The sequence below is a fragment of the Pezoporus occidentalis genome, unplaced genomic scaffold (assembly GCF_034315485.1).
Source record: "Pezoporus occidentalis ecotype Australia unplaced genomic scaffold, CSIRO_AGI_Poc_V1 ctg3, whole genome shotgun sequence".
In the NCBI taxonomy this organism is placed as follows: domain Eukaryota; kingdom Metazoa; phylum Chordata; class Aves; order Psittaciformes; family Psittacidae; genus Pezoporus; species Pezoporus occidentalis.
In genome coordinates, this window is record NW_026914940.1 from 8,117,847 (window position 1) to 8,132,166 (window position 14,320).

Consider the following 14,320-nt stretch of genomic DNA (forward strand, 5'->3'; position numbering starts at 1 on the left):
GTTTCTGCACAGCCTCTGGATAAGTCAGGATACAGAGATCATGACCCACACCCCACATAGTCACAGAATGTCCCATTCTGTGTTCTTTTCTTAAATAAGAAAAGTAAAAGATAAAATGGAATAGTCTCAGTTTGACAGGATGGAGACACCTCTGTCAGATCATGCATGCAGAGTTGCAGCTGACTTCAGTGTTTGCCTTCAGGTGAGGAAGCCCATGGTACCTGGTTATTAAGTATTTTAATCAGCTATTAAATATTAAGTGTTCTACCCAACATCACAAGTCCCTAGTATCTATTGGGGATTTAAAGTAAAGAATTTTGAAAAAGAGGCAACCAAGTAAAACAATTTTGCATTGCAAATTACAGAATATTTTTCTTTTGGATAAAGTATTTTACCAGCTTATAAATGATTCATTTGCTGTGTTTCATTTTTTAAAACAAATTCAGATTCATTAATTTATTAGATCTCCCTGCTAATTTTCTCAAAGTCTCTTATATGCACCAGTCTTTGTGAAAGTACTGCATGGGTTAACAGCTAATTTCTGTTTGTTTTCTTTTATTCTAGTATTCTCAAATGCGGGATGAAGTATTCAAATCAAACTTGGTGTGTGCATTTATTGTCCTTGTATTTATCACCACTATCCAAAGCTTACTTCCTTCTTCCAGGTAAATATAGAAATATACCTCTATACACCTGAAGGCGCTCTAGGGAAAACAGAGGGGTAATATTTCTAGGATTGATGTGGAATAAACTGTTAAAATCTGCTTGTTCCCAAAAGTGGGAATATTTTTCACTTTTTTACCAATTTTAACTACTTCTGTATCACATTATCTGCAGCTACATGCTTTTATGTGAGACAGCACAAAAAAGCATGTAGCTTTTATGTCTATTAACGTTACGTTGCTATGCTTTTAAGCAGGAGTCCACTAAATGGGAAATTTGGGTTACAAAAGCTTGACACAATATGGCCTGCTGCTTCCAGTGTTGAAGTAAAACATGATCCAGACAGCGGCACTTTGCTAAGTAAAATTGTTGGTAATCACCTTGGGAATCAGTGTTTTGGTTTTGTTTCTTACATGCCATGTAAGAAAATTGTAGTGTTGTGCTTTGTTGCTGATGGTACATATGCAGCTGGGAAAGCAATCTTGTGCCATTAAGAAGAAGCAAGGAGGTGAACTGGTAGATTTTTTCTCACTTCTGCTTTTATTTGGGCTGACCAAGCAACAATTTCCTCTCAAGGTGAAGAAAACGTGACATAACTGAGATCTCTGTATCCACATTTCACAGAATCAAACCTACAAGTTGGCATTTTTGTCTACTATTTAATAGTGAGAACACAAAGTGAATGCAAGGGGCAAGGTCAGTTTTCTAGCAGTTTTCTAGCCTGTAGAACTTGACTGACACTAAAACATGCCCTGGCTCATTTGCTCTTCAGAAAGAGTAAATGCTAAAATGGAAATGCCCAGATGTTCATTCTCAGATGGTTTCTAATACTCAGAAGAACATTAACTGTCTGCCTGTAGAATCACCTTGAAAATACAGTATTTGTATAAGAATCACAGAGTCATAGAGTAGTTAGGGTTGGAAAGGACCTTAAGATCATCAAGTTCCAATCCCCCTGCCATGCCCAGGGACACCTCACACTAAACCATGTCACCCAAGGCTCTGTCTGACCTGGCCTTGAACACCGCCAGGGATGGAGCATTCACAACTTCCCTGGGCAACCCATTCCAGTGCCTCACCACTCGAACAGTAAAGAACTTCCTCCTTATATCCAATCTAAACTTCCCCTGTTTAAGTTTTAACCCGTTACCCCTTGTCCTGTCACTACAGTCCCTAATGAAGAGTCCCTCCCCAGCATCCCCATAGCCCCCCTTCAGATACAGGAAGGCTGCTGTGAGGTCTCCATGCAGCCTTCTCCAGGCTGAACAGCCTCAACTTTCTCAGCCTATTTTCATACAGGAGGTGCTCCAGAAGAAATAACATTGTATATTACATTAATCCAGCAATATTTCTTGGATCGTGTCTGGAAGTTCTGGTACACCATGTTTGCATCTAAGAATAGCAGTAAGGTGGTTAGAAGCAGACAGGCAACTGAAGTCTGCAACAGGGGTGCCCCATGTATTTTGTAGTTCTCAGCTGGGGAAGTACCCAGAACAGTACATGACCTTCTGCTGTTCCTTATGTGCTATATTGCTCTGATATTAGTAAGTTTGATTTTTTTAAAGTTCTTCTCCCAATGCACATTTAAAATTCTTCACTTCTGATAGCTGCTACTTCTATTTTTATTTTTTTTCTCAGTATGTACAAGAAGATTTATGGATCTTATTAATGGAACATGTTTTCCAAAAAAGATTTCTGCTGCTATATCAATCATTGCTGTACCAACAAAAGAAAACCATGACATTTTTTGTACCTTCGCAGATTCATCTCTGTTAATTCTTGTGAGGGTGTCTGGAGCAATTGGAATTAGGGGAGAAGGAGTCACATAGCCATATTGTGTGCAGCTGTCCCTCTTCTTGGTGTCCCGTGTTCCACAGTTGTCTGCTGTTTTTCCCTGCACTTCAGAAATGCCTTGGGGCCCTTTTCGACACTGAAAGTTAATGAGGTCATAACTATAAATAGGTTCAAGTAAAGGTCAGATCAATCCCTATGAGATAAGATCAGCAGAAGTTTTTAAACAAAAAATATGGAACCTTGGCCTCAAGAATACCCTTAAAGGTTGATTTCCAGTACCTGGGACGATATTTAGGGAAAGGATGTTCACCATTATCCCGTTTGTGAGAGAAGATTGAGAAGATTTGAAGCTGCATGGGTGCTTTATGGCAGTGCTTATGTTCTTTCAGAAGCTGAAGATCACTGTCAACATTTAAGAAGGCAGCATTCAGTCTTTGTTTTCAAGTTCTGTTGCTCTGCTTCAGGAAGTGTGTTTGGGTCTTAAAAAAGCATGCCTGTTAAATGAGCAGAGACCACCAGATGAGCTGCCCTAAAATAAAAAGGTGAAGGGTTTCTAGTTGGTTTTAGTTGGGTTTAATTGGTTTCCATATGCTTAAACATATTGAATAGGGAAATAATCTGGAAGTCCAAATTTCCCATGTTCCAGTTCTAAAATCAGTTCAATTTAAGAGCACACAAACAAGCTATCACCAAGTTAAACAACCTTTGGATTCAGAGAGTCTTGGAGATAACTGCATACTAATCTCTTATAGCTCTGGCAGATATCAGAGAAGTAAACTACCTCAGTGGAAATGCAAGGACATCACATCATTTCCATGGAACAATTAACAAAATATAATTAACATTACTTATGGTAACCTACCAATTTCCTAACAACAGATTCAAGAGTCTTTCAATGGATGCTTCAGAGATCTGTTGAAGAAGGGAATCTTGTATTTGCTGAAGTACATGCTTGAATATTTTTCTGAGCTGAGTCTTTTGGGGGTTTCTGGAAATTCAGTGAAAGAAAACATTATCTAAATCATCATATAACATATATTATTAAGGATCTTCAGGGAATTTCCTAGATAGGTTGCCATAGTCTGTGTGTTAAAAAAAGGAATCATCTTCCTATTATAAGATTATTTAGACTCTTATGTATTAGATTATTATTAGAATCACCTAATGTGTATGGGTGTTTCAGAATTTTATCTCTGTTTGACTCCCACAGGATAAATATTTGATCCATTCATACCTTTCAGACAGACAGGGCAGACACATCACTGAATTTAAAATCTTTGTAATAGTTTTCATTCTTTGACATGTTGAGTTGGGGAAATTACTCTAAGTGACATAAATTAATGCCATATTTCTGCTGTAATTATCCTCTATGAAGCCATTACATTACATTGCCAACCTTGCGGTGATTCATCTTCTCTATCTGAGAGGCCTGGGAGTTTGGTTCATTTCCTGCAATACACTTTCTATATGCTCAGATGGGCAATCAATCATATTGGAGTAGACTGCTGAACTACTCTTACTTCTATCTCTTTTTCACTGAGTTATTCTTGTGAGGGGATACACTGTTATTCATTTAAACATCTTCACCACCTGTTTTGTGTATGCTTCCTTCTGGCTCAGGTCTTGATTTGTGATTGTTCATGTGGAAGAGGGAAAGCAAAAGCTCCATTTCAAGTTTCACTTGACAGTAAGGGAACCCCTAGAAAGAAAAGAATCTGGTCTTGAATCTCTACTTGAATGAAGAGGTGATCCAACCCAGGTGTTGTAGCTCTGGAAGTTCATAGACAAAGAGTATTATGGCTATTTGCTCCTATTCCTCTGACCTTGGCTATGTCTTCTGCTGTACTCAAATCCTATCAGCATGCAGCCAATAAAATCTTAGCACAAATACTGGATTGATCTTCTAGGAGGTCATAGGTGTGCAGACTTCAGTTTTGTTTTTATCTCAAGCAGGCTTAGACCAGAAACAAACACATTGATGTTTGATTGAACAGCTACAGTGGAAGAATTTTTGTTGGCTATATATTTATTATGAACAAATACAAGACCATGGTTTCTCACGCAACCTAAGCAGGTTATGCTGCATTTTGGATTGATATCCCAGACTTAGGTCCCTAGGTGCTCCCTTTATTTCAATTTATTAATTTCAATTTATTTCCCTTTAATTCGATAGCACTGGGTCTTACGTGTAAAATTTGGCAGTCCAAAATAAGAACTCATGTTTTGTGTCCTCAGGTCTGACCTCCTGAGGCTTGACCCTAATCTTTTTGAAAGCCTTAATTTGATTTCATTTAGAGCTAGGTCAGGCTAGGTCTGCAGAATTGGTAGGTTACATCTGCGTATAAAGATTGTCTATATGTATCTGAGATACAGCAAGAAACCATGGGTCCCAAAGTGGTTCTCAGTCATTTGGCTTTGGAAAGCAAGAAGGCTACTGCATAATACTGCTGTGGTGTGGGGAAACTGAAGGAAATTGTTTCATACATGCACCTGCCATTGTCTATAACCCCAGTTCAAAGTATAGCCACTGGAGAACACATCAGTCGGTAGATCTCAAGGTGCTTTCTACCTGAATAAATCTAAAAGGCTGCTGTGCAGGAAGATGCATCCTAAATTACACAGCTCTCTTAATGAGCTCTCTTGACTCCCTTGACTAGTTCTCCATGCACATATTGTCCAGCTTTTCCCTGGCTTTCCTGACTGCCTCTTTCTTGGCTTTCTGTGTATTTTCACAGAGAGAAGCTGCTCTCAAGACATGGTTGCATTGTGTCTCTATTTGGTAGCTTTGGGACTTTGAGCAAGTCCTGAGACTCTTCCCACAAAACGTAGTCACACAGGATGAATTCTGTGGCTCCTGCTCCAGTCTTGTTTCTTCATTATTCACTCTTCCCTTCACAACAGTTTGTTTTTACTGGCTACATTGTTCTATTTTGTAAAAGCAAGCTTTATTCTGGGTGAGCTTGGTGGAGAGGATGGGACTTTTTTTAGGGAGCTCCTTTGTGTCCTGTATTCAACTCACACACTAAAGTCTGACAAAACTTGCTGGGGTGAAATGCTGATCCAAGTGTAAGAAAACATTTCATACAGATAGTACATCATCAGAACAGTGTCAAAGCTCATAGTACCACAAGAAGCTCTCAAGGAAAGTTAATGCATAATTCATCTTATTTCAATTAATTAGGGAACAGAACTTCCATTTTGATGTTTTTCACATTTTTCACATTTCAAAATGTTTTGTAGTATAAGTTGATACTATATACCTTACTTATAACAGTGCAGGAGTGGGGATAAAGAAACTTGACTTTCAAAGTTCTGAGTGCTTTCTACTCAGCAAAATAAAATAATTTACTACATTTCCCAACCACGCATAGTTTACTTGATTGACTTCAGGTCCCATAGTTAATAAAAAAAAAAAAAAAGGCATAAATTTAGAAAAAATATGATGAAAGTTGGAGTAGAAGAAATTATGGGCTTTAAAGGACTTGACCTATATTCTGTATACGCATCTAACAATAGTTGAGGATCACGTTTGCAAGAACAAAATTTATAGGGTATGAAAAATGACATGTTTTATTCAAACTTGTTTGGATCATAGAACACCTGTTTCTATGCTTTATATTTTAAAGGACTTCGATGAACATAGTACATCAGTTGCTTTTTCAGAAGCCAACAAGATTCTTAGCTGTGGCTTAAAATGAGAGGAATCTTAGATTTCTGTAATTATTATATCCTGTCTTACTCCAGAAAACAGGCTGCTTTACTGTATTCACTTTATATTTATGACCCTTGGTATAGTATGAGCTTAAGACTTGTGTTATGTTGTATTCAAAATAACATCCTACCAAACTAATACACTAGAGTGGGAACCAGCTCATACAAAAGTGGCATCCATATCCTACAGGCTAAAGAGATGTGCTCTGAAAGAAGCTTAAGACTCACACTCTATATAAACCAATAGAGGCATTGTCAATTATTTCCTTGGCTTCTTTCTTCAACAGCAGTTTCTCAGCAAAAAGCCATGTGAAGCAATGGCAGATCTGTGGAATATGAGCAAATATTTCCTTTCTCTGTTTTATTTCCTGGTATTCTTTTGTCTCAGGTTTACGGCAAATGATTTTTCTTAGTCTGAACTGCACAAGGATTTATTTTGATCAGTGGCAGTATTGTACTGTGGTTTAATGCTGAATTTACTGTATTTTTTTGTTCTTCCTAGGGTGATACCAATGGTCATTCAGTTCTCTATTCTGATTATGCTGCACTCCGCTCTTGTGTTAATCACTACGGCAGAGGATTACAAATGTTTACCTTTAATGCTCCGGAAAACTTGCTGCTGGATTAATGAGACCTACCTGGCCAGGAATGTCATTATCTTTGCATCCATTCTGATTAATTTTCTTGGAGCCATCATCAATATTGTAAGCTTATAAGGATCCAGGTGATATTATACAGGAAAAGATGATTATTAAATTATTAATCTTGCTACAGGACTTGCTAACTAATATGTTTATAAACCAGCTATAATTTAAATATATAAAAAAAAAGGCACCGTATGACAGCTTCAGGAAATTAAATCTGTTGCTTAAACTTTGTATTTCTGAAATATCTAATTATTTTTCCCTTGTGAGTGTCATCTATCTTTAAAACCCTTTTGTCACTTTCTGTTCAATGTATTTACCTGTTGAGGACCATTTGTAATTTTTGAACATATGCTTCTTTAAAGACTCTCAATACAAGAAATGCTTACAGATATTACATTCTTCATCTCACAGTTCTCCCATTAATTAGATTACCAAAAATATGAAAACTGTCAACAAACCCAGAAAATACCTTCAAAGAAAGGATGGAATTGGTCAATCTGTGCCGGTAACGACAGCATGCAAAAAAGAAGTTAAGAGGCACAAATTCTAAACACGTCTTGTCTTGTTCATTTAGTGGTTTGAAAACCCCCTTCATCCTGAATTCACCTTAGCTGAAGTAGCAAACCATGGGCATAGTCACTCAGCTTTCTTTGTAGTCAATGTAAAAAAACACGAATGCCCACAGATTTCTTTCATTTATACTGGTCCCAGTAAAGAGATGTTTCTCCCTCGAGTGCCCCCTGAGGGCTCCTAATTTCCACATCTGCACTAAGTGACAAATCTAAAGCAAAGTTTATCAGCGTATCTGTGAGGAAATGCATGTACTAAACTTTACTTAGCAGCTGTGGTAATTGAGCACAGTGGGCCCGCGTACACATGGTGAAAGGATAGGGTCTTGTATGCAAATGGAATAGATCCCTGATTATCCTGATGTATTCAGAAATGTGAGATGGCAGCTTTGCATGAATTAGGTAGGTTATCATGTCAGACAGCCCGGCAGGTGTTGAAGGCTTAGGCAAGAAGGTAAATATCTCACTGATTAAAATTAACATTTTCATCACTTCTGTCTTGTAGGGTAGTTTTTGCCTACAGGTGTAGCAGGGCTTTTTCATCTAAACTTCTAGTTTATTTTCTTCTAAACAAGCCCATTGACCGTAAAACCAATGGCAACTATAACAACACAGTTATTTATCCTGTAATAATTAATGGTATTTATGATTGTATCATTGGAGTAAATATGCTGAAGCCTGATACCTCAAGAGTTTGCCTCATCTTTTGCTAACAGATACAAGATCTTATTATATTCTATTGCTGTTATTCTTCCATGACTGAATTCAGGTTTCCAGTATCCAAGGACTCAACATCTGTCTGGCTTTTTTAGTGATACCACACAATCACTGGTAGGAGAGTTAGTGAGAGAAAGAAGAGTGTAGCCACTGATCACAACCCTTACAGAGAAAATATAAATACAGTAAATGACAGGAAGTTCAGTAGGGCTAAAAACATCCTGAAGACAAGGGCAGTGGTCCACTATAGGATAGATCATTAAGATGTGTTGTAGAATTTAGAATTTTTTAAATCATGATTGACAAATATCTGTCAAGAAAGATTTAGGTAGAATTAAGCATAGTCTTTTAAGCAACGTGATCTCTAATGGGCTATCCATACCCAATTTCCTATGGATCTGATGGCAGTAAGATTTTCCTCTAACTTGTAGTGAATTATTTTTTAAGACTGTCCACCTCAGTGTGGTAGGATGGCTAATTCTAAAACAGTCAAAAGAAACAGAATTCCTTTTATTGTCATGCCACTGGGTTTCTATAAAGCAGTAAACAATTATTTTTACTGTCATAAATTCAGAATGGCAATGACTTGAGTCACCAAGGCCTGACCACTACATTAAACAACGTTCATAAAACCTCATTATTCTATATGTCAAAATTCTGCCATAATAATAATTTGCCAGGAGGGATCTGCATGCATTTAAGGACGGGTAATGAAACTCAGTCTTGCAGTGTCCACTGAATTTAAACACACCCAGTTGGAGGGACAAAGATGTTTTCTGATGAGAGGCTTCAATTTCACCAAGGGAGCAAATGAGTCTTGTGGTTCTTGATATCAAGTGCATTCTTATTGTTATAAAATCAGAAAAGAAGTTTCTGATCCTGAAGGTCTTTTTAAAGACATGCAGAGTGGTTTTCATGGCATTCTGCCCTGCAGAGTGGTGCTGTACAACTCATAAACTTTCAGAAGGTACTAATAATTATCTGTTCTCACAGAGGACTGCAGACAACCTAGCTAATGTTGCTGCATTGCAGAGATGACTGAATTGCTGAAAGAACAAACAAGAGAGTTCCAAGTTCAAAATTCATTAGAATTTAATTATAAGAAATTGGGCTTAATTAAACAAACTCTAACCTGTTGGAAAGAAAGGCAGAGGAACTAGCTTGTACATACCAGGCTGATGAAATGACCTAGTATAAGCATCCAGATTGGATTAATATATGTAACAAGAGACTCCATCTGCTTTAACTGCTAAAATAAGAAACTACTAATGATATTTTTTCCTGTGTTCTAATACCATGATATATTGCAACTCAACACTGCTGTTTTGCTTAATATACTTGGTTTGAAATGCCATTAAAATAATGCAGGTCATAACAGCAAGAGCAGTTTTATATTCTCAAAACCGTTGTTTTATGAATGAATTTTCATTCTCTTCCATTCTAGGCATCACAACTGCAGTTCTGGGACCACATTATGTCTTGGCATAAGCCATAATGCATGGTACCATGCTATTTTGTCCCATATCTAGAAGGATAACACCGTCCCTTCCAACATAGCATAAAAAAAAATGCTTGCAAACAAGTGCACACATGAAATCTGATTTTGTGTTTCCAATTCAATAACTTTCTCAATAGTTTGTAAAAAAGTATAAGCATTTTGAGAGGGTAATTCTTAAAAAAATCAAACATCACTCTTCTGAAATTCCCAGAGGAGCTCATTTTTCCTCTTTGGCAACAAGAGATTATATGAATGCTACCCAGATGCTGAATGTCTATATAGCATTTATAGCTCCTCCCTTTCCATTTCACCTCCACAGTATGTCATCTTACTGTCAACTTAGCCCTTGGTGCCACCTAGGGAGCCAGTTCTATCCCTGAACCCAATCAGTAGCCACACGAACACTTCGTCACCAGTGCACAATGTAGCCCTGATTTATTTATTGTTTTCCTTTCTTCACAGCTATGGTGTGATTTTGACAAACCAGTAGCCCTGAAGAACCAGACATTCAATTCATCTGCATCTTCCACAGACATCTGTTCCTATCCTGAGGTATTTCCAAGGACACTTTTGAATCTGAAGCACAGATCGATAAAGATTACATGGCAACCACTACATGGAATCAATGATCTGTGTACTGGTAGTAGAGTCAGGTGCCTCAGCAGCACTGTGAAACTGAATCTTTGCATTTATCCATATGCTGATCAAAAAAGCAGAGGCTGGTTACAAAAGGAATTAATCTTACAGTCTAATGGGGTTTAACAGTCTAACAGAGTTTTAACCTTTGTGCTTCATACAGAACCTTTAGGCTGGAAACACATCCAGTGATGATTTGATGAGCTGAGTGCAATAAAATACATTACTTTATTCATATGAAGCTAATGGAGACTAATACTTACAAAGCAAAACCATCAGTCATTCTGCTTTAGTTATTTTAAATTTGCATTTGGAGCAAAGAAAATCCTCTCTATGATGAGTAAGAAGGCAATAAAATCAATGGGTTGATCATGTGTGTAGATAAATCATAGAATCATAGAATTCTTTGGGTTAGAAGGAACCTTCAGATCATCTAATTCCAATTCCCCCCTGCCATGGACAGGGAAATAAATGCAATATGTTGGTTAGAAGGTCATATGGCAGTGTCATAATACCGCCAGCAGTATGCTGCCAATTGCAGGGATGCAGACTTTCCTACAGAAGAATTGTACTAAAGTAAATCTGTACTCAGAAAAATGAATGCAATCTCTCCTAAAGCTGTGTGATAGGACTTAATTTAAACTACATTTGGACTGTGGGTGTTGATGCTGCTATTTTAAATCTGAACAGCTCATGGCCATGATTATCTCTCTATATCCAGTATCAACTGCATTGATTGCATTTGACAGATGACTAATCATTGAGAGAAACAAGACAATGAAAAGATTAGAAAATGATATATGAATAAAACTCCCAGGCATCAAATTTTAAGAGAATAATTTAACTAAGTAGACATGCAATATTGAAAATAATGTAAAAAAATCACAATAAAACCCCACCCAACCTTTGTCTTTATCCTCTCTTCAAGTAGCATGGGAAAGGAATTAAATCCTGATTAATGTGGATCTTGTACAAGTTTAGAAGGAATACAAATTATTGTCTCTCAATTGGCTTTTTGTTGAAAAACTAGTACATGCAGCATATCTCCCTTTCTTTTTTAATGACCTGAACTCCCTTTCCTTTCTATTACAGTGAGAATGCCATAAAAACACTTAGAAGGATTTCCATTGACATGGAGGTGCCCTGTAAAATAAAGAATTTGTAATTTCACGTTCTGTTTTAACAAAACCCCTGCTTTCAAAGTTCCCTATAACCTAAGAAGACGTAGCTGAGCACTGAAATTAGAAGCAAATTTTTTTATACTTTTATACTATGATTTTTTTATCATTTATGTAGACATTTGTGGAGTCCATATGTAGTCACTGATCATCAAAAGTAATCAGTGCTGTTTCCTATACAGTATTTTGTCTTCACTGGTGTGCTGGCAATGGTGACTTGTGCAGTCTTTCTTCGTCTCAACTCTGTCCTGAAGCTGGCAGTACTTCTCATCATGATTGCGATCTATTCTCTGCTGACTGAGACAATTTATGCTTCCCTTTTCCTTCAGTATGACAACTTTAACCACAATGGAGAGTAAGTGTTCACAGCCCCCTTTAGAAGATGCTTTTTAATAAGGTAATGGGTACTGAGCAGGATTTGTCTTTTATGTCTCCAATAGTTTATCCATGTTGCTACAAACACGTATTACAATGCATATACATTGGTTGCGTCTGTTTGTGAAAATTACAGAGATACTGACTGAAATTCTCACCTCAGTTTAAGAAAACAGGAGTGAAAAATTTATTTTTAGGGGCAGGTTTTTAATCTAATAAAAGCCAAACTATAACATGTAGTTGCAAAAGATATAAGGGATACAAGGATGATCCTATTGTAGAAATGCATTTGAAGAACAGACTCCCCCTCCCAGACTTCCTTCCCAGCAAGAGGAGTTGAAGAGGAGGACAGAAGAACCACAGTAATTTGCAGAGTCAGAGATGCATTAAGTATTGCAATAACTTAATCTAGAGCAGCAGTGATTTAGGTCATTCAGAAAAACACTTCAGTCTTTGATAATTGACCAATTTGGTATGGCAGTTACTTGTGCTTGTCAGCGCATTCCAAATGAAGATCCCCAGCATAACAGAAAAGCATGGATTTGCAATAAAATTAGCTCTCACAACAGCCACATCTTTATACATATTGAGGATCTACAAGCCTATCTTTCCTTGCTAGGTTCCTACAGTAGCCAGGTACCAAAGATTTGGGGTGCAATTATTTTTTCTAATGCTAGCTGTTCTCCTACAGATAATGATATGACATGCAGCATATTCACAGCAGATCCCAGCAAACACGACAAATGGCAGTAAGCAATACCTTGGCTAAGTAACTAGAAGTAGAAATCATGTTCATTGTCTTTAATTATTGTCACTAATCAAGCATGGTAAAGAAAGATTCTCCCTTGTATGAAAATCTTTGAGAATTTAGAGTAGTTTCTACTCCCTGTATCAGTAAAATTCTCCAGTGGCTTTTATCACAAGAATATCCTCTAGAGTAGCCAACAACCCAGGGGACAGGGAACTTAACTGAAATACTCCACTCTCAGGACAAGGATCTGAACTTCAGTTCTGACATTAAGGAACATGAGGTTCAAAGCTGTGTGCCCAGAAACTTACCTTTTTTCTTAGCTATACCAATTAGTTGAATAAAAGGTTTTGCAACTCCCACCAAAACTCATCTAGCTCACATATTTGTGGCTATAGCTACATCACACAGTACACAAAACCAGATGAGTTCATAACTAAGACCTTTGAGGCTGTTGCATTTAGCCAGTGTACAAGGGGTTCTTCTGGAATAAAATCTTTGGTAGGTTTTATTTCAGACAACTTCAGAATGTGAGACATTTGGATTCCAAATTATTTTAGATGACAAAGATGTTTTCTGCTGTCTTTTGCTCTATACTGTTGACTCATCCCATAGTGGCTCATTTCCTCACAGTACATTCTTTGTTAAGCCCACAAAGTCAGTTGAATTAGCTCTCTCACAATAGTTTCCTTTTGGTTTAGTCTCCACCAAGCTCTGCTCTTTCTCTCTCTAATATGTCAGTCATAGGACTCCTGCTCTGACAAATATCACCTGATTTTTTTCTCAAAATTACTATGAAAAATGGATTTTATATATTTTTGAATATCGAGGTAGACAGAAGAGTGTCAGAAAGTCTCTTCCAACTTTTGCTCCTTTTTTACTCCTTTATTATATTTTCTTTTTCACAGCTTCAGCACTTCTTAATCATTTCCTCATCTTTCAACAAAATAATTTCCAAGTATCCATGTTTGATTCATCTCCAGATTTAGCGCTTTCTCCCTTTTTTTTTAACTATGAGATTGGCCCTACCAGTTCCCCATCCTCTTAATTAATGTCTTTTCCTTGGGGAAACATGTCTTTTGGAAACCCCATGATATTACAGAGATATTCACTTTCTTCAGTTTTTTTCATCTTTCCACATAACTGTAATTTTTCCTCATATTTGGAACCCCCTTTAACTGCTCTGGATACTTTTCACCTTATTTTGTCACATTCTCTTCATGCTCCACACACAACACCTCAGCAATTTCACACAGCAGATTTTGTGCAGCCAGTACTTTCTTGGCTCATCTTTGCTTTCCTACTGTGCGCAGTTTCCTTTACTTCCCATGTAGTAGGCAGATATTTCTTCTCTGTGCTTCTCCTTGCTGCTCAGTAAAACCAGTCCTAATTACTATTTGCCATTTGTTTGGCTCCCCTTCGATCCACACCTCTTCCCTTAACTCACCTGTCCTCCATGCTTTTCTCACAATACAGGGATATTTAACTTTCAGCATCTGTCTTGGGGTTCGTCTTTCATCTCCAGGCCAATTCATTGGGCTTTTACATTCACAGTCTGGAAGTTTGTCTTTCCCAGCTCTGACCTCAACCTTACCCCATCCAGATCCCACTCCCTGTATTCTGCAGAGGCTGTGTTGTTTACCAGGCTCCCAGAAGAGACTGACTGACACAGAGCTTGACTATCACATTTGAAAGAGGAAGGTCATCACCATCTGTGTACCTATAGTAGGCTACAGTTGAGTTATTTAATACATTTGTCTCCAAACAGTGAGGACTACAATTAC

The 14,320-nt window shown here is 37.5% G+C and overlaps 1 protein-coding gene across 2 annotated transcripts in view; it reads left to right on the forward strand.

The window, feature by feature from the left end:
* ADCY8 (adenylate cyclase 8) overlaps window positions 1-14,320 on the forward strand; it is a 119,412-nt gene that overhangs the window by 86,673 nt on the left and 18,419 nt on the right. For both annotated transcript variants that reach the window (XM_062627015.1, XM_062627014.1), the window contains 4 exons: window positions 565-665; window positions 6,671-6,872; window positions 10,062-10,151; window positions 11,596-11,768. In XM_062627015.1, coding sequence (XP_062482999.1) covers window positions 565-665; window positions 6,671-6,872; window positions 10,062-10,151; window positions 11,596-11,768 — 566 coding nt within the window. The remainder of the gene's footprint in view (window positions 1-564; window positions 666-6,670; window positions 6,873-10,061; window positions 10,152-11,595; window positions 11,769-14,320) is intronic.